Consider the following 24,913-nt stretch of genomic DNA (forward strand, 5'->3'; position numbering starts at 1 on the left):
AATGTTCATACTGATTGGACCTTATCAGTGTGGCTTCAGACCTGGAAAGTCTACCATCGACCAAATATTCACAATACGCCAAATCTTGGAAAAGACCCATGAAAGAAGAATCGACACGCACCATCTTTTCGTCGACTTCAAAGCTGCATTCGACAGTACGGAAAGGAGTTACCTGTATGCCGCGATGTCTGAATTTGGTATCCCCGCAAAACTAATACGGCTATGTAGGATGACGTTGCTCAACACCAGCAGCGCCGTCAGAATTGGGAAGGACCTCTCCGAGCCGTTTGATACCAAACGAGGTTTCAGACAGGGTGACTCGCTGTCGTGTGACTTCTTTAACCTGATGTTGGAGAGCATCGTACGAGCCGCAGAACTTAATCGCTCAGGCACAATTTTTTATAAGAGCGTACAATTGTTGGCGTATGCCGATGATATTGACATCATCGGCCTTAACAACCGCGCTGTTAGTTCTGCCTTCTCCAAACTGGATAAAGAGGCAAAGCGAATGGGTTTGGTGGTGAACGAGGACAAAACGAAGTACCTCCTGTCTTCAAACAAACAGTCGGCGCACTCGCGTATCGGCACCCACGTCACTGTAGACAGTTATAATTTCGAGGTTGTAAAAGACTTCGTCTATTTAGGAACCAGCATTAACACCGATAACAATGTCAGCCTTGAAATCCAACGTAGAATCTCTCTTGCCAACAAGTGCTACTTTGGACTAAGTAGGCAACTGAGCAGTAAAGTCCTCTCTCGTCGAACAAAACTAACACTCTACAAGACTCTCATCATGCCCGTCCTTACGTATGGCGCAGAAGCTTGGACGATGACAACATCCGATGAAGCGACGCTTGGAGTGTTTGAGAGAAAGATTCTGCGCAAGATTTTTGGACCTTTGCACGTTGGCAACGGCGAATATCGCAGACGATGGAACGATGAGCTGTATGAGCTTTACGACGACATAGACATAGCACAGCGAATAAAGATCCAGCGGCTACGTTGGCTGGGTCATGTCGTCCGAATGGATACAAACGCTCCGGCACTGAAAGTATTCGATGCGGTACCAGCTGGTGGTAGTAGAGGAAGAGGAAGGCCTCCTCTGCGTTGGAAAGATCAGGTGGAGAAGGACTTGGCTTCACTTGGTGTGTCCAATTGGCGCCGGTTAGCACGAGAAAGAAACGACTGGCGCGCTTTGTTAAACTCGGCCAAAATCGCGTAAGCGGTTATAGCGCCAATTAAGAAGAAGAAATGTTCATAGTGCTCGTCAGCGTTGCTAGAGTAAACTATGATATCGTCTATATAGACGTGACAAAATTTTCCTACGTATTGACGAAGTATATTATCCATAGCTCGTTGGAATATTGGAGGATCATTCCGTAATCCAAAGGCATTCGAATATATTCGTATTTGCCGTTGTTCACGGAAAATGCTGTTTTTTCAATATCTTCTGGTTTCATTAATATTTGATGGAAACCCGATTCTAAATCGATTGTAGAGAAAACTTTCGCTTTCCCTAAATTGGAAAGTATTACATTGCAATCTGGGATGGGATACTTGTCTGCTATCGTTTTCTCGTTTAACTTTTTGTAATCAATAACCATCCTCATTTTTGGAGTACCGTCTTCATTGGTACCTTTCTTGGGAACCACCCATATGGATGAATTATAGGGTCTCTTGCTTTCTCTTATAATATTTTGTTTTATCATTTTTCCTATTTCTTCATTAACAAATTCATTGGCTGATAGCGGGTAAGGATATTGCTTACTCCAAATAGGACTGTCTGTAATAGTCCTGATTTCTGCGTTTACGTCCGTTTTAAAAGGTAGCGACGTATCTATTTTCCCATGTTCATTTAAAATCATACTTTTTATTTCCCCTATTTTATGCTCGTTCTTTTGTTTTAAGTTATTTATTTGTCCTAGCTCGATTTCGTCAAGGGTGTAAAATTTCTCTTTTTTCCATTTGTTAAGAGTGTATTATCTTCAAAATTTAATTGTATTTTCAATTTGCTTAGCAAATTCATTCCTGTTAGTATATCGCTTTCTAAATGTTTAACTTCATAAAATCGTGTTGAGTGGTTAAAGATGTATGCATTATAACAATGCGTAATTGTTGTATAACCATTTATCGTTCTTACGCGTTTTGCAATTTCTAATTGCTCTCTATTAGGTAGAATGTTTGGTTTACAGAAGCAATTTGTTGCTCCTGTGTCTATCAATACTTTTAATTTTCTGTTTGTGTCTCGCAGTTGTCTGAATATGTAAGGCAAGGGGTTGCTTCGTCTAAAAAAGCATTCTCCTGTATATTGTTAATTCTTTGTTTTTTCGGTTGGGGTTGATGACTATTACCTGACCCGAAACTTCTTTTTGGCGTTCGCTCTTCCGGGTTATTATTAGATTGGTAGTTAGGCTTATAAGTATTCTGCCTTGGTTGAGAGTTGGTTTGTTGTTTAAATTGGCCTGAACTATCCACTTCCATCGGTTCTGGCTTAGGTTGATTTTGCCAATCAAAATTTCTATAACTGTTGTTCTGTTGACCGGCACGTTGGTCAAAACGTAAACTATTCGAAATTCGAATGTTGATTATAACTATTTGGTTTAGGGAAATTCTTATTATTATTGTTAGAATTCCTATTTCTGTTCATTTGACTGTTCATTGGCATTTGGTTAGACTCCATTTCCTGGGCCTTAGCTAATGCATTGGGTAGATCTGTGGGGTTAATGGCCATTAAAATATTATTTAAAGGATAATTTAATCGTGTTATAAAAACTCTCAGTGCATCTAACCGATGTATTTTGTTGTATTCTTTAGTTATCTCTGATCTATTCCCGTAGGTCATAATAGTTTCATTAATCATTAATGTCAATTGCGAATTCACTTTGTTATAATAATCTACTAAGTTCAAATTCGTTTGCTGTATTAGATTCAATTCTTGTTCTAATATATGCAGAGGACGTTTATCTGCATAAGCAAAGTCTAGTCGGCTTATTAGGGCCTCAAAATTAAGAACTGTGCCATGATTTGTTAGAGTATCGTTGGCTTTTTGTGTAATTTTATTCCTGAGAATAGTTAGTGCAGCAAAATATTTCCTACTTCCTTTAACGTGCAATGAAATAGTGTTATGAGCTGCTTCTCTCCAGCGCACGTAGCCCTTACCATTGAATTCGGGTAATGATTTTATGATATCTAAAGTCTCATTACATTGAATTGTTTCTGCAATGCTTTGTGTCTCGAATTTTGTCACATTATGTGTGCTTGTCAAATTTCTTAATTGAAGTCTTAATTGCTCTTTTTCAATTTTTAAATCGTGTGTCTGAGCGGCAATAAGTTGTGCTAAAATTTCACTATCCGTACTCATTTTGTCCCTTTATTAATTTATTCACTTAAAATTAATTTGTTTACTCTTCTCCGGTGGTAGGATACTTGATTGCTGTGATTTCTGCCAGAGCTCCTTCATCCTTTGGAGGTCCTTAATGTCCAGATATCTTTGATAACTTGATTGATGAGTCTCAAACTACGTCAATTTAAGTTAGTTGATTGTGGGCACAGAAAATAAAAATTAACAGTTATTGCTTTATTTCTCCTTTTTTTTATCCCAAGGATACTTTTTATAGCAATATTGAAAACTTTGATCTTAAGGATTGTCCGAAGTCCTTTTCCGATCAATAATTAATTTTTATATTCTTATGGCCACACGTTGGCCATTTTTCATAATGTATTTGGTACTGTTTTATTTCCATAATGTATTTGGTACTGCTGCCGGTTATTGTAACTCGTTGTCTGTTGTGCTATTGCTTTGTCATGATAATAATTATTCCAGAGAATTTGATATTTAAGACATTTGTGCAGCTGCCCCAGATGTGACATCATTTGAATAGCTAAGATTATCAGTGTCAGCAGTTTTGGTAGAAAAGCGGTTGCATTCCTTAACTTGCCATGAAAATGCTCCTCATAAAAAAATATCTGCCGTTCGGAGTCGGTTTGAAATTGTAGGTCCCTGCGTTTGTGGAACAATATCAAGACGCACACCACAAATAGGAGGAGGAGCTCGGCCAAACACCCAAAAAGTACAAAATAAAAACTTTACAATATGTCGCCCTGCTACTATTGTGCACACAGGTGTAGGTATACCTGTAGAATAGAGAAAACTTTATTATCACATTCATTATGCAAGCATATGTCATGCAAATTTCATATACATCCACAAATCGTAAACTCGAAATTGCATTTATGCAAATTTGCTTATAAACATTCGTTTATTTAATATTGCATACACACACACAGTTCTGTACCAAGCCAATCAATAGAATTAAATATTTATATAATATTATATATTTACTCGTGTAAGCACATACCAACCATATGCACAATCTTACATAAGTAACTCATACCCACAAGCTTTTGCATCTGTGTGTGTCAGAGAATATATTTTATGCATAAATTGGCCTGCATCTATTTAAGCTTTTTTAAATTGGCTCTTTTCTGCGGTGGCATTGCTCCCATTAAATTGCTCTCCATCGGCATTGTATTTATGCCACTTAAATACACCAATACACACACGCATACACATACGTCCATATGCACGTGAATATATTACATAGTACAAAACATTTTCTATTTTCATTTCCCAAAAACTTCCACATTTCATGCAGTGGGATGTGTGTGCGTGTGTGCACGCTGTCCTGGCCTCACAGCAGCAATTCATAAAATTTTCCTTGACATTTGTGCTCGGTCATTCATTCATTCATTTGTTGGTTTATTGCTAATTTATTTGTCTCATGTCTGGCGGGCGCATACATTTTGATGAAGTGTGCAGTTAAGGACTCTAAACAACAACATGGCTGGCTAATAAACATTTAAGTGCTGTGTGAGAGATTTACATCCGATTTCACAAATTTTGGTCGAACTAAATTAGGCTTAAATTCTTGAAGCGTAGCGTTGAATGTAGTTTGATGGTAAATTTGACCCGAAAACCCATTGACGCTTTTATGAAATTAAAAAATTTATTTTTGTTAAAAAAATTGTTTTCTACAAATATATTTATGTTCTGGCCGTGAGCACTTTTTTCGCACTCAGGCATTTTATGATAGCAGTTTAACAAAGCTCCCATAGACTAAAGTATATAGCAGTAGAACAGATTGGGCTGTGTTTAATGATGTTGCGAAAATTGGTGTGTATGGGTTTTGAGTGTTGAGTTCGTACGTTAGTTTATTTTTCCGCTTTTCTAAACTTCAAATCTTGTTGGCATTGCTTGTTTATCAGCACTGCTTACTGTGCAATTTTTAATGTTTTAAATATTTTTTGTTTTAATTTTTTTTTTTTCGTTGTTCATGTTTTCACTTTTCTTAAAATTGTTTTGTAAGACTTTTTTATACATATTTTTTTTTAATATTTTTTTTATTTTTTAAATAGTTTTTTTTTGCCTTTTGTAAAATTTTTATTTGTTTTATAATTAGAATTTTTTTATTTTAATTTAAATTTTTTATAAAATTTTTGTCTTTTTTTAGGTTTTTTTTCATACAATTTTAGTTTTTTTATTATATATATTCTTTTAATAATTTCTAAATTTCGCATTTTTAAAATTCGCATTAAAGTCCATTGGTGGTTGTCATTGCTTATTTAATTTTTAACTATTTTCTGATATCTTCCTTAAATTATTTAATTTTTGAATTTTTTTTTTTATTTCATTGTGCATTTTCCACTTTTCTTTCATTTTTTTTAAACTTTTATTTTTGTAAAATTTAAATATTTTTTATAAAACTTAATATTTTTTTGTAAAATTTTATTTGTTTGATCTTTTTTTTAGTATTTTTGTTATTTAATTTTTATATTTTGTACACAATTTTTTATTTCCTCATATTTTTTATATTTGTTTTAACCCTTTTTTAAATACTTCCTAAATTTCGTTTTTTTAAATGCGCAATAAAGTCCATTTAGGTTGTCATTGCTTACTTGTAGCACAGTTAAAAATTTAGTTTTTTAATTTTAATTTATTTAACCGTTTTTCATCGACTCTCATTTTTGTACTTGATTTGTTTTGTAAGAAATTTAAAATTTTTTTGGTTTAAACCTATTTATATCGTTTTTCAGCAATTTTTATTTTTCTGTTTTTTTTTTGTTTTTATAAGATTTTTAGCTTTGTTATATTCGTTTTATTATACTTTTTTTCTACTATTTTTATTTTAATTTTCTTATAATGTTTTTTTAATACTTTTTGAATTACGTATTTTTTATTTTTCAATTTACTCAAAGTATTGCGCTGTTTATCTTGATTCATAAAATTTTGTATTTCCATTTTTCAATAACCTTTATTTGTAATTACAAATTTTTTTTTAATAATATATTTTTGCACATTTTTTTAATTGTTTTTAAAAAAGTTTATTTATGTTTTAAATTTCTTTTGAAATTTAGAAATATATTATTTAAATTTAGAATTTTTTAATTTTTAGTTTAAATAAAAATTTTGTTTCGACTTAATATATATATATTTTTATCTTAATTTTAAAAAAGGTGTATATCTTTTTTTGAATATTTTTTAAATTTAGAATTTTTTAATTTTTAGTATACATAAAACATCTTGTTGTTTTATCTTAATTTATAAACAACATTATTTCTTTATTTTTATTGTTTTTAAATTCAAAATGTTTTTTCACTTAACATAAAATATGGACAAAAACAAGCAAAGAAAAAGCCGATACCCTAGCCAAACACTTCTTAGACACATTTACAAGTGAAATGGATAGTCAAAACATCAACATTAAATCTGATAACATAATAAACGTTCCGCAAATTAAAACAAGAAAGACCACCGTAAGCGAAATTAAAAATCAAATAAGACAGCTAAACGATAAAAAAGCTCTAATAAATGGAAACATTTTAAAAGAGTTACCTGAAATAGCATTGCAATTCATAAGAAATATATTTAATTGCATGTTAGAGACTAAATCCTTCTCACGACTATAGAAAATTCCTCAAATTACCGCCTTACCCAAACCAGGAAAATGCCACCAGCTTATTGCCAATACTTTCAAAGGTGTTTGAAAAAATATTGTTCAACCGATTAGAACCAATTATGACAGCAAAAAAAGTGATACCAAGCCATCAATTCGGATTTAGACGGCAACACTCAACAGTCCAACAAATCCACAGGGTTGCTAACAAAATACTTAACGATATGAATGACAAAAAATATTGTGTAGCTGTATACATGGACATTGCAAAAGCCTTTGATAAAGTTTGGCATAAAGGACTTTTGCATAAGCTCAAACGAAACAAAACTACTTTGAAATTTTGAATAGCTACATAACTGATCGAAAATTTTATATAAGATATGAAGACGAATATTCCGATATTCTATCAATGACAGCTGAAGTACCGCAAGGCAGTGTATTAGGTCCTCTTTTATATCTAAGATAGCAACGTTTGCGGATGATACTGTATTAATGGCATCAAACAATGACGAAAAACTGGCGACCTTTACACTTCAAATATTAATAAATAATACAGTAAATTGGTTTGACGAATGGGGTATAGAAGTTAATAAAGACAAAACTATGGAAGTTATATATACAAACAAAAAGACATCAAAATATAATCTATTGACGAGAAACTAACATGGAAACAGCATATCATTAACAAAAGAAATCAAATTAAGAATAAGTACCGGCAATTAAGTTGGCTAATCGGACGAGCATCAAAACTGTCACTTTATAATAAGGTGACTATATACAAAACAATTATTACTCTCATCTGGAAATACGGAATAGAAATATGGTGAACGGCTAAAAACAATAATCTTCAGCTCATACAGCGAACACTATCCAAAATATTACGAAATATAACAAATGCTGGTTGGTTTATTTCCAATGAAGCCATACATCGTACTTAAACATAGACACTATCCAAGAAACAATCACAAAATGTAGCACTAAGCATATCCAGCGACTGTCAGTCCACCAAAACGAACAAATGCGTAAAATAGTACCGACAGAAAATATCAAACAAAGATTAAAGCGACTCACACCGACTGATATATCTATAAGATTTACAGTGTAATTACAAAAAACAAAAAAAAAAATTATAACAGATTCTTCTTACATTGGTAAAAGAACATAATAGATCCCAATTGTACAAAACTTACATATTGTTAATATATAACAGACTGTAATAAATAAAGGGGTGATATAAATAAAAAATAATAATAAAAATAAAAAAAAACATAAAATATATATATATTTTCAATTTAATTGATATAATATCCTGTTTTATCTTAATTTGTTCAACATTGTATCTCTTTTTTTTAATTTTTCAAATTTAGAATGTTTTAATTTTCAATTTACATAACTTATTGTTTTATATTAATTTATAAAAATTTTTATTTCGTTAGAATTTTTTAATTTTCAATTCACATAAAATATTTCATTGTTTCATCTGAAGTTACAACATTTATGATTGTTTTTTTATATTTTTTAAATTTAATTTTTTTATTTGTTTTTGTTGTAGTTTAGAAGTTTTTGGTTTTCAATTTATATAAAATTTCGTGATGTTTTATCTTAATTTATAATTTTTTTATTTCTTTCTTATCTTAATTAATAAAAAATTTTATTTATATTTTCTATTTAATTTTCAAAATTTTCCTCACTTCATTCTTAATATTTTTCTTTCTATTTTTCTTAATATTTTTTTAAGTATTTAAAAAAAAAATCGTAAATTCCTGTTTATGTGCATAATAACAAAATTAAGAATCACAGCTCTCTATATCTTAAATATAATAAGCACTATATTCTCTTACTTATACATTTATTTACCTTTAGATTATATATAGTCACGTGCTGAAAACATATAAAATATACTTGTTACTATTTACATACGTATATGAAGTTATTACTATTGTAATTGTTTTTTAATTTCAAGTATTTTGGGGAAAAAATTAAATTTATAAAAACTTTCATCTGATTTTCCATAACCCTTTCATATGATTTATTGTATTTCATTTAAATTTTTTAAAACTATTTTCTTCTTATGTTGTATCCTTTTTCGCATTGCCTTATTAGCTCCTCATAATATAATTGCGCTCTCATTTATATGCGCTAGTACTCGCTCTTCATGGCTAAATATTTATTCATATTGATATTCACATATCGTATTCATACATGCAGCATTCATATTTATATTTCCTATGAATTATTTTATACCTTATTTATTTATGTTTACCCTTTCTGTTTCTTTCTTTTACAGACTACTTTGCAATTACTCGTACTTCTCGTTGAAAAAAAACCAAACAAAAATAAAAACTATAGAGAACAAACAATTAATAAAATAACGTAAAATAAAACAGTTCGTTAAAATCTGATACTCGTAATTCGTTCATTGCGCGCAAAAAAAATTGTAACGCACGTACATACGCAACCAAAAACACATATAAATTTATTGTGAAATGAACACTAATATAAAATAATAATAACAATTTGTTCGCGTAAAAATTATTTAATTTTTATGCTAAAAGAAAGATCGCAGAACTCTTTTTTCAAAACAAAAAAGATTAAAAAAAAAAAAAAATACTCGCTCATGCGCATGCGCTCCTCCATATTCCACCAAAATCATCATTTTCGAAAATCGGTTTATTTAAACAATGCGTATCATATAAAAAACCAGACAACTGACCAACAATTGACTAACAGATAACTGCATAGGTGTAAAGAAAACAAAGCAAATGGTAGAAAGTGAATTAAATATGTTCGAGCGCAAGAAACTGCCACAATCGTTGTCACAAGCTTTGATGGATGTTTCGCAGATTTCGATCTCTGCCTAAAAAATGAATAGTAGTCATGAATGAATATATGAATGAAATATGAATCAGTACCAGCTAACTGATCGTTACATGCTCTAATTTTAGCATTTCTGCTACAGAATGCCAAGCCACTATTTATGTATGCCTTCTGTGTACTTTCAAGACAAATCTTTCAAATAATAAGCATAACATTGTAATATCTCTGTGCTCTCTGTGTTTCATTCCCAAAATAAAGAATTATTACAATTGCATAGGCAACCATACATAAAGAACAGTAAGCCAAGGGTTTTTTCATTATTTAGCACTGAAAGTAATACTTAATTCCATTGAAACGTGACAGTTTCGGGCAGAGTACAAAATTCTCTTCACTGCGTAACTCATTCGAAGTAGTCGCAATATTGCAGTTTTAGATTAGTTTCATGCAATAAATGATATCTTTTATTAATTTTTAAGAATTTCAATGAAATATCATTCACAACCGATTGGTCACCGGCCAAGAAATTATGCGGCATATTTAATGATATTAAAACAACAACAACACTAACAATATTTGGTCGGTAATCGCTGTCAATGTACAATTTTAACTCTGCAGTATAAATTTCTTTAGAGAGCTGAGCGAAATTGCCCATCGTCCACTAAGTTATGATAAACATTCGCAGTTACTTATCGACAGTAACTTATCTTGAGGAAAGCAGTTTGCATACTCCGACTAATGTATGTAATCGGATATTTATGTGTTATCTGTTTAGTTGAATCTGAAATCGCGTTCATCCCTTAGGTGTTCAGTTTGAACTTGACAGTGAGAGTAACTTGAGATGCACTAAAATTGCACATTTCATTCGGCTGTTGTATAAAATTACAATTCTAGCTGTGACAGCACTTTGTTAAACATTTTGAAATAACGATTTTCATCACTCGAAATCTACGATTCCTTCCGCCATTCACCAAACATAGCCGCTCGATATTCGCGTCAGGCAAAAACATCACCAGCGTCAGAGCGCTTACTTTCACTTACCTCAACTCACACAACAATCTAACTTACAGTACATAAAATGTGGTTGTTGTTGTTATTTCTCTGCAAAATTGTTTCTTTTATATTTAGTTAGATACAAAGATATTCGTGTCTTTGTTTATTTATTTATTTTTGTTTTCTTTCAAACATTTAACCTGTTTTATTTTCTACTCTCGTAATCATTAGCAAGCGAAGCAGATTCTCAGTATCACCACCAATCACTCGTTTCCATAAATTATTAAATGACACCCACACACATACCTACATAATTGAGTTGAACATAAGACACCTAAATGAAAAAAATTTAATAAAAATAAAAATATATATATCGAAGTAAAAGAAATAAAATATTAGGTTTAAAAAGTGTAATAAGTAAAAAGTTGGAAAAAGTACAAATTACAACAATAAGTTCATCAAAAATCAGCACAACACCCACGAAAAACAAGCAGCGCGCAGTAAAAGCAACAGTAACCGCAGCCCACAGTACGAAAGTGGCAGAAAAGCATTTTGACATTGAGAGAGAAAGAGAGTGAGAGGAAGGAAAAGAGAGCGACATAGAGAGAAAGATCGCGCGCCATTTCCACCAAACGCACAAAAGCGCTAAGCGTCGGCATACAATCAATCTACCTAACATCACTTCGTCTGGCTCGGAGCAAATTCTCCAATAAAATCCATGCGCATCCTGAAAATTGAATCCTCTGCGCGCTGTTAGGTGGTGAATCCGTGAAACAGCTTAAAAGCCTTGTGCGTTACTCGAAGCCAAAGTGCATACACCGAGCGATTGGTTTTGCGCTGACACTTTGGTAACTCTTATAACGTTACGTAACACGAATCGCCGGCAACGCCATTGTGTCGTTGGTGGTGTTGGTGGCGGTGTGTCGTCGGTATTGTTGTTGGTGGTGTTGGGTGTCGGTCGTCGTAGCCGGTGCAGTTGTCGGAAAGTCGAAAAATTATCGTCATAGCTGAGTGGAGTAAAGTTTCAGGCACCGTCGACTGACACGCGCCAACCGCTGTACCAACGCACCCGTACGCCCAACCACCCAACCACCCGCCCGTCCGCTCGCCTACACGCTCGCACCACTCACTCTCCGCACGCATCGCAACGCTGCATCATTACACACATCGTAGTCCTTAAAGCGAAACAACAAAGAACAACATCAAAAAAGCAAAAGCAAAAACAAAAATTTATTAAATCATAGCAACCACTGCCAATTGGCTGCCTGCTGCTTGTTTGACTGATTTACTGACTGGCTGATTGGCCGGCTCGCTTGCTGAGCATATGTAAAATAGAACGGCGGTCGCCATTATCAACGTCAACATTGCAGCGCCAAATAGACACACAATATGGCAACACCACAAGTCAAAGATTTGGTGTTGCGTTCTCCTGCTGGCTCCTCTGAAGTGGTCACTTTCGCGTGGCCCCTACAAGTTGGCAGCGGTCAGGACAAACACGACAATGGCATCGATATTATCGACACGATCAAGTTCGTGTGCGAAGAATTGCCGAGCATCTCATCCGCATTCGAAGAGATTAATCTCCATCAAATTGACACTGCCTGCTACAAGACTATGACAAATCTTGTCGATCGATTCAACAAGGCTGTAGACAGTATTGTTGCATTGGTAAGTATTGCATACTTTCGATCTTAATTTTAAATTTTGTAAATCATATTCAAATACTGGCAAACTGCACATAAAGCCTGGTAAAATTTTAGGTCTTAAACATGCCAGAGGAGGGGTAACTAGCTCATATTAAGAAGAATAAGAAGAGAACATTTAGGCTGCCCGATTACTGTAGTGTATTGCAGGTATCAAAAACGTCCACATTTATTCCGCTAGCTAGGCATAAATCAAAGCTGTAGTCTATTGAGAGTTCACTTAAAATTAATTGTGGGGCTACTTTATTGGTCTCAGCGGCATTGCAGAAAAAAAAACTCCTCGATCAAAGATGGTATTCTCTCGCTGTCTCTGAGCCTTAAGTCATACTATCAAATGCTGTTTGAACACCATGAAGCTTTCGAAGCTCATCCTGTCGCAATTTGCATTAGTGATGTGGTCTGCACTAAACACTGTCTGATGTAATACTCGTATACGAGGGTCGTTTGAAAAGTCCGTGCAAAGTCAGAGAGATGGCATTACCGGCGCGTATCGAAGTTATGTTTAGTTAGTTGCATCTCGTGGAAGAACACACACCCAGTTTCAGCGAGATCGGTCTGTTTATTTATGTTTGGCACTCATCTGAATCAAGGAAGTCGAGTGATTTTCCTTTTCCATCAAGACAACTCACCAGCTCACGCTTCAGCAGTTGTGGTCACAAAATGAATGGAAATAGGGTTCCAACTCATTTCACATCGCTCCTATTCTCCAAATTTGGCTCTCTCACATCTCTCTAACTACTATTTGTTCCCCAAGTTGAAGAAATGGCTTGTAGAAAACATATTTGGACAATCCTATTATTCGGAAGGGATCAACAAAGTAGAACAGCGTTGGACGAAGTGTAGAAGTCTAAAAGGAGACTATGTCGAAAAATAAAAAAGGTTTACCCCAAACAATTAAGTAGTTTTTACTTTTGCACAGACTTTTCAAACAAATACGGTCAAACTCAACATTATTTCTAGTCCCAATTGTAGTTACTGTTTCATAGTCGACGAGGTAAATATAATATATTGGACAGGTAATGTTTCCCTAAAGAATATATTATATCGGAACTGTTCAAGATCTCCTTTCTTAGCTTCCAATTCTCTTTTATACGTTAACGAGTAGTACTGCAACGGGCTATTCTTCGCTGTATGTTTAAGTGTGTGGATAGGCACCTTATCCTATCCTAACCCAACCTAAGTCCGCCCAGTTGTACCGCAATTACCATAGTAATAATCTTCTAATCTCTTCCGGTCTTCTAATAACAAAACTCACAACGTCGAGGAGACAGTATTAACCTTATTGTAAAACATTGAATGTTCTCTGCAAACTCTCAGCTAAGCGGTTTCAAAAGTAAGCTACTGTATCCCGACAAAGTCATGTGTGGGGCCCAAACGAAGCACAATTGACTGCCAATCGGCCTATGGATCTGAGAACAATTCTGGGTTTAGCGAATCCTCTTTGCAACTCTTATATACTTCATAAAGACGGACTTGTACTGATCCATCGTCTTCAAAGAATGTCAGTCTCCATACAAATACATTTTTGAGCATATATCCGCGATCTGTAATCTAACAACAGAATTCCTGAAAGCTACTCAGAACACGAAATTTATTGATACAAAGTAATGTCTTATTTCGTGGTCTATTTACAGATGGCTTTACCTTCCCTATTACTGGGGGTTCCAAAATACCAGCAACTTATGAATTACTACTTTACTGAGATAATCTGATCATAGCTTAGGGATCTCTTCAGAAAAGTTTGAATCGAAAAGAAATCGTTGAGTGCATTCAAGTGGTCACGTGGTTGCTTTAAATTAAGCTCTAAGAGCACTTCTTTGTTTCCATTATTTAAATTAACAAAAAAAACCTCATCTGTTAAAGCTTGAATCCACTAGTGCATCTTCCATTTATCAAGCTTCATAACTCCAAGAAATGCGTCATTGATAGGCCACCTTCCCTTAAACTTCACGTACAATGAAAGTGTCAGGTACAATCTACGCTGTTATATGCCTTGATTTCAATCAATAGAAAACTAATTTCGAGAAAATATCAGATAAATTTCAGTATTAGAATTTTTTGTGAGAAGTTCTTCCGCGACTGAGAATTTCATTTAATATCTATGACAAAATTCACAAAATTATAATAATAAAATGAATACTAATCTAAATATTTCTTTCCCTCCCTATCTCTCTATTCCTCCCTTAGGAAAAAGGAACTTCACTGCCCGCTGAGCGTCTGAATAAATTCGCTCATCCCAGCTTACTCAGACATATACTGCAATTAGTCTATAATGCTGCCGTACTCGATCCGGATAAACTCAACAATTACGAACCCTTCTCGCCCGAGGTCTATGGTGAAACATCATACGAACTCGTCCAACAGATGATCAAACATGTGAATGTCACAAACGATGATACATTCATTGATTTGGGTTCCGGCGTCGGTCAAGTCGTATTACAAATGGCTGGCTCGTTTCCGCTTAAGGCATGCGTGGGCATCGAAAAGGCGGATACGCCGGCCCGTTATGCCGAACGTATGGATATGTATTTTCGGCAATTTATGGCTTGGTTCGGGAAACGTTATTGCGATTATAAATTAATTAAAGGCGATTTTTTAGTCGATGAACATCGTGAGAAAATTACTTCATCTTCGTTGGTTTTCGTAAATAACTTTGCATTCGGGCCGAATGTAGATCATCAGCTGAAGGAACGTTTCGCAGATTTGCGTGACGGTGCACGTATTGTATCGTCGAAATCATTTTGTCCGCTGAATTTTCGCATAACTGATAGGTAAGTGAAAGTGTTGCAATATATTTTTTTGGATGAAATAGAATTTCAGATTTTGACAAATAGAAACTTTCATCGTTTTAATAAGAATTTAAACCAAAGGTGAGTCGTTAAAAGAATAGAAAATTATTTTTGGATTGCGTTTTTAGGTATAGAACAATTTCTAAAGTTGATTCATTAATATTATCAATGTTGCGAAATTTGTTGCTTTCAAAAATAACTATAAAACCGATTATGACACGAACTGTTACGATCCAATGCTGATCAAAAAAGCTGATCAAGTCTTTATAATCACAGTAAAGATTTATTTAATAGTTGCCGGCCACGCCATAAAGTCATTTGTATTACAATCTCAAGAAGTAATGACAAATCGCGGTTCCTATGCTGTTGACACAATTGTCACTATTTTTTTTCCTCGAATGAGTTTTATGATTATAAAACTTAATTTTATATGAGTACTTCCTATTGAACTCTTTTTATGGGTTTCAGTAGTGATCTGCTTCTGGGATCTCGACTGTTGTGGGAGCTTAACAAAACCCATCTGGGTCAGTTCGTTGATCAGTTATTGTCATCGATATCATCCAACCTTAGGCCCAAGAAATGAGCCTCTTCGAAGTCGGGTTAATAGGACAATTTAATAGATGGTTAGTTTCATGCGGATTATACAACAGGTTGATAGGTCGAGGTCGATTTTGTGTCATAAAAACAAAACATCAGTTCATGGCTCATGAAAGCGCTATCTGCTAGCTGGTCCTCAGAGCCCACTGCTACACGATTGGGTCTTCGAAAATCATAGTAAGAGATGCGTGAACTACCAACAAAATCTATTACGTGGACGAGCTGTTTGATTTGTTTGCTGAAATGGCGGTTTGCCAAGGGCTAACATCCTCGCCTTCCGTAGGGCAGTTTTGAATTTTTAGCCAACAGCCAGTATAGCTGTCTGAATTTGTTTTTGATTTCATTTCGTTTGTTTTCTATATGTCGTTTCTAATTTAGTTTTTCATCTATGGTTATGCCAAGGTACTTTGCACTAGGAAGGATTTTTATTTCATGTTAATTGTTAGCCTAAGAAACACGGCTTTCTATTTGTATATTTATCTACTTGTACCGTTTTATCTTTGTTGACTTCTATTCCCCATTTATCGTAGCTTTTTTCTATTTTATCTGATGCAATTAAAACCTTGTTATCCGCAAATGTGGCTATAATGCAATTTTTTGTTTTCGGGATCGGTATATCTGTTGTAAATATCAGGTACAATAGAGCCCCTAGGACACTACGTTGAGGTAAACCTGCTGTCATTTGCATTATGCATGAGCATTCGTTTTCGAACTTAATAAAAAAATTTCGGTTTTCCAGGTAACTTTTGAGAATGGTGAAGTGATTCCGTGGTAATATTTCGCTTAGCTTATGCAGTAGTCCTTTATGCCACACCCTGTCAAAAGCTTTTGCAATATACAGGTAGACAGCTATGCACACACATACATAATTGGCGCGTACACCCTTTTTTGGGTGTTTGGCCAATCTCCTCCTCCTATTTGTGGTGTGCGTCTTGATGTTGTTCCATAAATGGAGGGACCTACAGTTTCAAGCCGACTCCGAACGGCAGATATTTTTTATGAGGAGCTTTTTCATTTCAAAAATACACTAGAAGATTTGCCATTGCCTGCCGAGGGGCGGCCGCTATTAGAAAAAACTTTTTCTTAATTTTTGATCTTTCATCGAGATTCGAACCGACGTTCTTTCTCTGTTTATACTCTGTGGGCTTGTTGCACAGTTGAATGCTGTCGTCTAAATCCAAATTGATGGTTTGGTATTATATTTTTTTAATCGGAATTTTGTCTAATCTGGCAAAGAGAATTTTTTCAAAAACTTTTGAAAGATTACACATTGATTAGCAGTATATGTTGGATAAACCAGAAGCCAGTTATTACCGCGGTGGGTTTGCAGGCATCCCCACGTTTCATATACGCCAATGTTGGGTCATAAAGTTTGGTTGACTTTACAGGTTGTCCGATCCCTCCATCTGCAATTCGCAATTCGTAGATATTTTGAGAAGATTATATTCTTGATTGCATCCAGTGGGGTAAATACCGATTCTGCAAGAACTATTTTTTCATAGTGATTCAAGACAGATTACTAATTGGTTAATCAATCCAACGAGAGTCGGGTTACTTGAACGACCCTAATTCAACTCATCGCGGCTGCTTCTAGAAATATTTGTCCCTTGTGTATATAGAATTCCTTTCATATCAATCAGAACTTCTAAAACTCTGAGCACGCAGCAGTGAGAATGAGCTCCATGCGTTTGCTAGGTTATGTTGGGCTTGGCTGATTCCGTAGATCACACACAGTTTAAATAATTTAAGATGGCTGCTAATTTTTCGATCTGCCACGTTTTCTAAGGTTGAAAATGATGCAAAACCCAAGCAGTTTATTCGTGTTTTGCTCAGGGCAGGGCAGTGGTTGGTATTTCAGAGTTCCTCTTGCGTTGACTTCGTTACATATTGTACATGTATAGTTCTGCACTAACTTCAGTTTGGCCGCGTGCGACGGAGTGAGACAATATCCCCACTACAAGTTTACACTCTTTCCTGGGAAGAGAATATAGTTTGTAAACCTGACATTTTGCCCGCGTATCATGATTTTCCTTCAATTCCCTTGGGTCCTGGTCAAAAATCACCGTGAATTTTGAGCCAGTTCAAACTTTCTTATACAGTCTGTCTAAAGAAGCGTGACCGTCATAACTTGAAACGAGGAATCATTTTCCCACTTAGATTCTCACAAACGGCATTATACGGACTTATAATATTTATAATACGCAATGCATTCAATGAAATGTATAGTCACCACCATTAGCTGTAATAGCTTCACATCTTTGAGTCATACTTTGTGTTGACTTCTGCCCCAGTTGTAGAGCTCCAAATCAGCTGAATTTGCTTTTTTTTTGTTTTTTGTGGATGGAGGTCTAAAAGGTGTAATGCATCATTAGAGCTGCCGTCGCAGGAATGGTTTGTCCGGAGAGCAAAAAACTCCCCCTCGTTTGCACCCGTTTAACCGGAAACATAATTCGCCCTGATACCTGCTTGAAGGTCCATAAATTTGAGTTTTTGTTTGAATATTGCCCAAACATTTTGAATAAGGTTGGCATCAGGCGACTGTGAAAACCAATCCAACATTTCAATCCCATTTGCTGTTTCCACTCGACACACCTTCGGCTTCGATACTTGGGATCGTAAAATCCAAAGTTAGCTAGTTCTTCCAAACATCTTCGCAGCTGACGGCAACAATGGTTTTTGGTAAATGACTTTGATGAATAAAAACAGCATTCAAATTGGCGGTAAACACAACTAAACGACCAAATTCGTTTTTGGAGAGGTAGTCCCAAACATTACCCTAACTGGATACTTATGATACCTGTTCGTTGAAGTTGTCGATTATTAAAAGTGTATTCCATTCGGAATTTGCCGACGCCTGTGCAAGTCTTCAATGTGTGATAATGACAGCAGCCGTTTTATTCAATGTGCTTCGGAATTTGTGGTCTTCTGCATGTAAACATATTGGAATCGTGTTTTTGGCTACATTAACACCACTTCACTGCTTCAATGATACGCAACGATAAGTTCGAATTTGTCACAATCAAATCAATGATCTTCTGATCTTGCTTTGGAAATTTGTATTTTTTTTAGCCTTTTTCGGGGAAGTCGTCAAGGTTTTTGACTTCGGTATATCGTTGCACCCAATTCTTTATGAACGTCTTCGAGTTCTTCAGATACAATTTTTTGATGCAGATGCACTTGAAATTTTTGGACCTTTAGTGTGTAAAGTACATAGGAACACTGCCTCAAATCGTTTTTCATACGCGGAACTCATTTTGTAAAAACAGGGTATGCTTACTTTCTAAATTTCTCACAAAAGTAACAAATTTGTTAGTTTTCTAAGAACTCTAATTTTGTATTTTGTCAGCTATACCCAGAATTGTCCAAGATATTGTGATAAACAAGTTTGAAATTTGGATGAAAATATGTCGAACTTTTATAAAGTTTGCGAAAAGTTTGAAAGTTTGCATTATATAATATATCTTTTGTTGTAATGTTTATGTTTACATACTTTTTAAATAATATTTTTTTCCCTATTTTCTCGTTCACAGAAATCTCAGCGACATCGGCACAATAATGCATGTCAGCGAAATACCACCACTCAAGGGTTCGGTCTCGTGGACTTGCAAACCAGTATCGTATTATTTGCATACGATTGATCGTACGATATTGGAGCGTTATTTTCAACGCTTGAAAACTCAAAAAGGTGCTGAAAATGATCATGTCGGTAAGTACAAAAAAATCGAAACAAAAGCGACAAATTTCACAGTATAGCTGGCTGGCTGCCACTACTTCAGTCAACGATTGTGGGGAAAAAATAAAAAAAAAAAAAAAAACAAAAAAAAAATTAAAAAACAAAAAAGAAAAAAGGAAAATTAAAAAACAAAGTGATGAAATGCAAAATTTGGAACTAAAAGATGAGATGGCAAAAAAAACTGTAGATACAGAGGAATGAAAACTTCGCATTATTCGAATTATTGATGGTCCACCGGTTTGAGCTGCGTTTAAAAACAAATTGTTTGTAAAACAAATTTTACAACTAAAAAACAAAAAAAAAAAAATACACAATGCAAGCCACCGAGAAAATCCTACACAGTCACCACACAAAAAAAGAAAAAACAAAACAAGGAATCAAATTCAATTCAGTACAAAATCATGAAAGGCATCCGCTCATTTTTTTTTTAAGTTTCTTCCAGCATTTTCGTTAGATTTTTTAATTTACAAATTTTTTGTATTATCTCTATGTAATCCTAAAAACGAAATCACCCTTTGATGTCGTGTACCGGTTTTGTATAAAATTTCATAGGCGCTTTCTTCAGCTATCACCTGGTTCCTGATAAATACTTTGCTAATGAAGTGTCTATTTTTTGCTTGGTTCTTTTCTTACAGGCTCCACACGTACCACACGCGATCGTGCCAAACGGGAGGCTAATAATCACGCACTCAACAATCACCATCATCACCACCACCACAATAACCATAACAACAGCAATAGCAACAACAACGCACACTCAAATTCCACACACTCGAACTCCTCCGCTGCCAACTCGTCATCCTCGAACTCCTCCAGCAATAATAATAACACGCAACGTACCAATTCGCCTGCAGCGCATGTCAACAACAACCATCAGTCAACATCAACGACAACAACGACGACGACGACAACGTCGACAACGACAGCGTCCAAGTCCACTAGAAATCAGCAGCAACGCGAACAACAGCAAGCACAATCTCAAGCGCAACGGAACAACATGGACGTGGATACGTCTACGGAGAGCGATGGCGAAGCGGCGAATGGCAGCACAACTGGCGGCAACGCCAATGGTCCGACCACACGCAAAATCTGGTCTGACTGGTGCAGCAGCTCGAAGGGCAAGTCGTCGCAGTCCGATGATGAGGAGAACAATAATAATTTTAGTAGCGCTACCACAACGACGGCGCGAAATGCACGCACTGTCACTCAGAAGAAGCGTAAGAAGCTTACGCGGAAGGCGGCGATTGCCAGCAAGAGCGCTGCTGCTGCGGCGGCACAGCGTGAAGCAGCTGCTGCTGCACGTGAGGCGGCGGCACAGGCTGCCGCCATCGCAGCCGCCGCAGCGAATAGCAAAGATTCCTCCTCGAAAGAGGATGGTGGCGCTGGCAGTGGTGGTGGCGGTATACGCGGTCGCAAGGGTCGTATGAAGAAGGGGGCACGCGGTCGCAAATCGTTGAAGATCGCCGGTCTGGATGTGCTGCACAAGCAAACGCTGTTGAGCACATCACACGAGGTGCTAAGCAAGAAATTGCCAGCCGCACCGGGCTGCGTTGATCAACAGCTGACTTCGCTGCTGACGCGAAATATGTCACACGCAGAATTGGAAATACCAGAGGCGCCGCAGGATACGCCGTATGCGTTGCAAATTTTATTGGACGTCTTCCGCACGCAATACATGGCAATGATCGAACAGATGAGGGCAAAAGCGTTCGTACCGAATATTAAGCGTCAGATACAACTGGAGCAGGAGCGCAAACAACGCATTAAGAATCGCGCCAGCCAGCTGGACAAGCAGATTAAAGTGCTAATCGATGATAGCGTGATGTTGCTGAAGGCGCGCATGAATGAGCTGGGAATCAATGTGACCTCACCGAATGATTTGATCACTAAGGCGAAAGAGATCGTGGGTCGACACAAGGAATTGCAGGGAATTGCCAAGAAGATACAATCACAGGTTACTGCTTGTGAGCTGGAACAGAAACGTCTTTTGAAGAAGCACCTGCAACACCTGCCGGAATATCAAAAAACCTGCGGCACTAATGGGCGAACCAAGCTGGAACTGCCTAGTGGCAGTGGGAATGAACTGAGCGAAACCGCTGCGCACGAGTTGGTGCTGAAAGAGATCGCCAACACGTTAGCGCAACGCAAGAAGTTGTATGCTCAGGTGTCGAGTATTGAAAAGGAAGCCGCACTTTTAGAAAAAGCCGCCGAAGAGCGCCGCACTGCAGCGGCTTTGCTTGCACAGGGCACCAACATGACACTGGCAAATGCATCGACCGCAGCAAGTGGTGCGCCGGCTATGCTGCCTGCTACGCTGATAGCAGCAAACATGATTGGCGTGGCACAACCGCTGCAACTGACGACGATGATGGCAGCAAATGCCGCAAGCACTGCTTGCTCTGTATCGAATAGCGCGCCTTCTACGCCCAGCAAGTCGGCGGGACATTCGGCTTCCAAGGGCACGCGCCGCAGTCGCGATCATCGTACGCGCTCGCAGGAGTGGCCCGATGTGCCGGATGTTGGCAAAATCGAAGAGAGTAATCCCGAGGTGCTGGCACAAAAGATACTGGAGACAGGACGCCAGATTGAGGCGGGTAAATTTTCAGCGACTACTGGCACAAGTAGTACGTACAATAATGCTGTGGTTGGTGCTGGCGCTGTTGGCGGCAAGCAACTGTTGCCGCCGCAAGCAACACAAATGCACCACCATCACCACAACAATAACAATTTGGCGCAATATCATGAGGATGCCGTAACGGCGACTCCATCTAAGAAAAAGCAGCATGGGCGTAGCTCCAGCAGTGAGCATTTACCATCGGTTTCCATATATGTGGCCGATAGCAATTTGATGCCAGCACCCATAGCGGCAGGTAAACAGCAGCAGCAGTCCCCTTCCGCAACTGGTAACGGTTTGCGTGGCACTGCTGGCCTTCTGCCAAAATGTGAGCTGCCCGGCGTAGCGCGAAAATCCGCAATGTCTGCTGCAGCGGGCGGCAGCATACAGGAATCACCCAAAGTGGCCAACTTCGAGGATCGTCTTAAGAGCATCATCACCTCAGCGCTGAATGAGGACCAAGAGCATCGCAAAGCGGCCGCGCATCAATTGCCAGCAGCCCACATGCATGATTTGAGTGTGCACGTGTCACCACAGTCGACAGCTGCACAACAGCCAGGTTCACTTCAGTCGTCGCCTGCGCCGAAGCGTAGCAAGCATTCGGCATCAGCTGCTGCAGCGGCTGCTATGAACAACATGAACCAGCAGCAGCAACATCCGCATCAACAAATGCAAATACATCATCAGCAGCATCCACACCACAACCATTTGCCGTCGCTACCACCACAACCATTGCCACCAAACAATCTGAGTAACCTCATCACCGTTGCCACTCAGGGGCCAACACATTTGAATGCTACCACGACCATATCACCGATCACCCCACCACCGTCCGCAGGGAATAGCCAATATAGCAGCGGCGGTGTAGGGGCCAGCAAATATGGCGGCGGCAAGCAACAGTCTTCCGCTGCAGCAGGCGGCCAGAAAGGCAGCGCTGCAAAATATCAGCAACAGCAGCACAATGTACACCTACAGCAGCAGCAACAACAGCACTTAGCACACTTGCAGCAACATCAACAGCAGCAACACGCACACTTCGGCCCATCTGCGACCGCTGGCAACTCAGCAGCCGACTTGGCCTTCCATCATCGCCGTCGCAGTTCAGTGAGCGCGGCTAGTTTTGAGCACTATGCTGCTCAGCAGCAGCAACAACAACAGCAAGTAATGATGATGGCCGCCGCAGCAGCTGCTGCTGGTGGTGCGCCACCTCAACATCATTCTGGTGTCAGTCATCAACATCTAATGCCGCAACTCGAATTCAAAGCGCCCACCGTCACCGCGGAAAATCTCGTATTGAATGCATCGCAACGTTCAAATAGCCGCGAACAACTCGTCGAGGAAGTGGTCGTCGCACCACGCTCCAGTTCGGCCAACTCGGATTCGGCTATTATGTATTACCCACCGACGCGCGATCGCCTTATGTCATTAGAGCGCAGCAATAGCCGCGAATCTGCGGTCTCACAACCTCTGCCACCACATCAGAACAGTTGCGGCAGCGGCGGTAGTCAACAATCGTTGCTACAACCCAGTCGTCCAAGCTCAAACTCATCACAACCAGATTACACACAGGTATCTCCAGCAAAAATGGCACTGCGTCGCCATCTTTCGCAAGAGAAACTCAATCAGCAAATGCCGTCTGCTGGTGCAGCTGCTGGTTTGCCACTCTCAACGAAAACCATTGGTGATCTGGTGAATGGTGAAATTGAGCGCACGCTAGAAATATCGCATCAGAGCATCATTAATGCGGCGGTAAATATGAGCACTGTAGGTGCGCCGCCCAGTACAGGTGGTAGCACCGGTGGTGGCACCGCCAACAATTATATGGACCGCGTTACGCACGAACGTTTGCTGATCAATCCGAACGCGCAACGTCCCGAACGTGTGCACGTGCGTGTTTTCGATGAGCAAACACCACTAACACATGTGCAAGGCAGCGCCACAGACGTCTCGCCGCGCACTATGGGTAATAGCAGTGGTCGCAAGTCGCCGCCTCCGACACAAGCCACACACAATTTAGTTACGCTGGCACATGTCGCCTATAATCATAAGACAGCGACTGGTAGTGCAGCAGCAACATCATCAGCTGGTAGCCGCGCCAACAACAGTAACTACAATGTTGCGCGTGACATGCAGAATCCATCGCTTTATCAGCAAATGACTATGGGTGGGGTTGGTGGCAATAATAGGGAGACGACTGCCCGTCATGCTGCTAGCGGTAATGCTACTGGTGCCGGAAGCGGTTTACGTGGTCGCGACTATCAGCCGGTTAGCTTGCCACGCGCCGAAATGAAAGGCTGCATCGAAGCGTATTTCAACGAGGAGCAACATCATCAGCAACAGATCCAGCACCATAACCAGCAATCGCACTCTCATAAGTCAAGCGCTAAGGAACGTAATAATGGAAGAGGAAATCGTTTGAATGGTAGCAATCCGCCGTTGGAAGGTGAGTTAAGAGGATAGAGAGAGAGAGAGAGGGAGAGAGAGAGAGAGAGAGAGAGAGAGAGAGAGAGAGAAAGAGAGAGAGAGAGAGAGAGAGAGAGAAGGAGACTGTACATAAACACATATCGAAGTAGACGCCAATTTCATTTGAGAAATTTTATCGGAGTAAAATTCACTAACTTACAAAATTTAACAAGTAACTCAATCAAAGACAGATTTATACTTATAATGAATTACAGTCTTTAGTGATACCCATGACAATAAGAGAGAAAAAAGGA

At 37.9% G+C, this 24,913-nt stretch overlaps 1 protein-coding gene across 1 annotated transcript in view; it reads left to right on the forward strand.

Moving 5' to 3' along the window:
- The window catches only part of LOC129253175 (histone-lysine N-methyltransferase, H3 lysine-79 specific), a 209,703-nt gene that overhangs the window by 161,432 nt on the left and 23,358 nt on the right, over positions 1 to 24,913 (forward strand). Inside the window, exons 4-8 of the mRNA XM_054891448.1 lie at positions 9,241 to 10,067; positions 10,992 to 12,428; positions 14,651 to 15,234; positions 19,380 to 19,555; positions 20,218 to 24,639. Coding sequence (XP_054747423.1) covers positions 12,150 to 12,428; positions 14,651 to 15,234; positions 19,380 to 19,555; positions 20,218 to 24,639 — 5,461 coding nt within the window. The 5' untranslated portion in view covers positions 9,241 to 10,067; positions 10,992 to 12,149. The remainder of the gene's footprint in view (positions 1 to 9,240; positions 10,068 to 10,991; positions 12,429 to 14,650; positions 15,235 to 19,379; positions 19,556 to 20,217; positions 24,640 to 24,913) is intronic.

The sequence above is a fragment of the Anastrepha obliqua genome, chromosome 1 (genome assembly GCF_027943255.1).
Source record: "Anastrepha obliqua isolate idAnaObli1 chromosome 1, idAnaObli1_1.0, whole genome shotgun sequence".
In the NCBI taxonomy this organism is placed as follows: domain Eukaryota; kingdom Metazoa; phylum Arthropoda; class Insecta; order Diptera; family Tephritidae; genus Anastrepha; species Anastrepha obliqua.